Source organism: Arachis ipaensis, chromosome B09 (assembly GCF_000816755.2).
Source record: "Arachis ipaensis cultivar K30076 chromosome B09, Araip1.1, whole genome shotgun sequence".
In the NCBI taxonomy this organism is placed as follows: Eukaryota; Viridiplantae; Streptophyta; class Magnoliopsida; order Fabales; family Fabaceae; genus Arachis; species Arachis ipaensis.
Window position 1 is genome coordinate 122,591,158 of NC_029793.2, and position 2,247 is coordinate 122,593,404.

The window sequence follows — 2,247 nt, forward strand, 5'->3', positions numbered from 1 at the left end:
AATATTATAGTTTGTATTTTTAATTTTAATTAAAAATTATAAAAATAAAACTAAACATTATTGTCTATAAAAGATTAGAATAAATATAAATAAGATAAGAACAAATAGAAACAATAAAAGCTAAAATTATTGTGACGGAATTTATGTATTCAATTGGACTAAATTTATGGATTGGTGTAAAATTTTTTTGTTGTTGTCATAGGTTATTGTAGAAAACTGGTTTAATACGGCCCAACAAACTCGAGGATGAAAAATGTCAAGAATACCAAATTTATTAAGATTAAGATGGAAGGGTTGAGGAGATAAAGACTTGGTGAAGATTACAGTTAGCTACCCAAAAGAAGGAATGGGAAGAAGTTTCATCACTCTAACTTGAGCTTTCTGTCGAACCAAGTGACAATCAACCTCTAAATATTTGGTCCGTTCATGAAAAACTGGATTAGCAGCAATATGAAGGGCACTCTGATTATCACAATATAAAATTGGTGGTCGGATACGAGAGATGCATGAAAATAGTAACACATTGAATATCCATTGAAGTTTACAAGTTGTGTTGGCATGTGCATGATATTCTACTTCAATGGATCAGCAAAAAATGGTGGTTTGTTTTTTGATCTTTTAAGAGAATAAAGAGCTACCCAAGAAGAAACAATAGCCAGATTGCGGAGTGTCAAGATATTCGGCCCAATCAGAGCCACTAAAGCCGAGAATCCAAATTTCTAAATTTTTGAGAAAGAAAATTTCTTTTATGGGTCTACTCTTTAAGAACCTCAACACTCGCTTTGCGGCTTGAAGATGACACTGAGTAAAAGATGCTATAAATTAGCTTAATTGTTGCGTTTCATACATGATGTCTGGTCTCGTGGTGGGTTGTCATCCTGATGAAGTTTTGTAGCACTATCCATGAAAACAAAAGCCAGTTTGGCACCTAACAAGGTAGAGTCTTCTATAAGATCAAGACAATATTTTCATTGAGAGAAAAATTTCTTTCTCTGATTGAACAATTTCAATATCCAAAAAATATTTTAAAGGACCTAAATCTTTAATTTTGAAATGCTGGTTCAAAATTATTTTAACAGCAGCAAGTTCAGAAATAAAATTTTCAGTTATAACATCATCAACGTAAACCAAAAGAATAGAAATTTCAACACCAATGAATTTAACAAACAAATTATAATCAGAAATAGTCTGCTAGTATCCATAAGATATATAGTAAAAGATTTGAGAGTTTCTCGTACCACATGCGACTAGATTGCCATAAAGCATATAAAAATTTCAACAATTTATAACATTGATTTAGGCGAGTTGACACCATTCTAGGGGAAGAGACATATAAACATCTTTCAAGATGTCACCATACAAGAAAGCATTATTGACATCTAGTTGGTGTATGGGCCAGTGCTTCATGGATGTCAAAGCCAAGACTAATCTGACAGTGGCAGGCTTGATAACAGAAGAAAATGTCTGCAAAAAATTAACACCTTCAATCTGAGTGAATTCCTTAACCACAAGACACGCTTTATATCTATCAATGGAACTATTTGGCTTACGTTTGATTCGATAAACCCATTTACAGCCAATCGGCTTGACACCTGCAGGACAATCAACAAGACACCAACTTTTATTCAACTCAAGAGTATCCGGTTCATCTTTCATAAAACTACGTCAACTAGAATGATTGTTGGCGTTTTTGAAAGACTTTGGCTCAACCTCATATTGCAGAGATAGAAGATAGATTTTATAAGTAAGGAAAATAGAAGAAAAAAACATAACAGAAAAAATTGAAAAAAGACACCTTGAAAAAAAATTTTGCATAGATAAAAGAGAAATTACAAACATAATCGGAAAGGTAAGTTGGTGATCGATGAGCACAATGGCTGTAATGAAAAGAAAAGGCTCCTCTAGTGAAGGGAACAGTGACAATGAGCCTGATGGAGGAAAGGATTTGAAGGAAGATGATGGTATTGTATTAGAAGTACAGCATTGAGATGTGTCTTGGCTTGGTGAGGTTCAATGGAGACTAAAGGAATAATGGGAGATGTTGAGGGTGTAGGTGAAGATAAAAGAATGAGTGGCTGAATGGAAATGAAGTGTGAGTCAATAGGAATAGGTTCTGGCTCAATAAGAAGTTTAACAGAATCTTATTTTTGAGAAGGTGTATTTAGTAGTGTTAGATTGGGTGTATGAAATTAGACATTTTTAATGTCTAAGGACATAATCATTTTATAAAAACAGAACATAAACATC

The 2,247-nt window shown here is 33.1% G+C and overlaps 1 protein-coding gene across 1 annotated transcript; it reads right to left on the reverse strand.

The window, feature by feature from the left end:
• Positions 1,297 to 1,656, reverse strand: LOC110266932 (uncharacterized mitochondrial protein AtMg00820-like). Its single transcript, XM_021112014.1, has one exon. It carries the CDS (start codon positions 1,654 to 1,656, stop codon positions 1,297 to 1,299), a length of 360 nt encoding a protein of 119 aa, XP_020967673.1.

Bases quoted from the DNA above. Each gene is read 5' to 3' on its own strand.
- LOC110266932 (XM_021112014.1), bottom strand. From the start codon at position 1,656: ATGAAAGATGAACCGGATACTCTTGAGTTGAATAAAAGTTGGTGTCTT.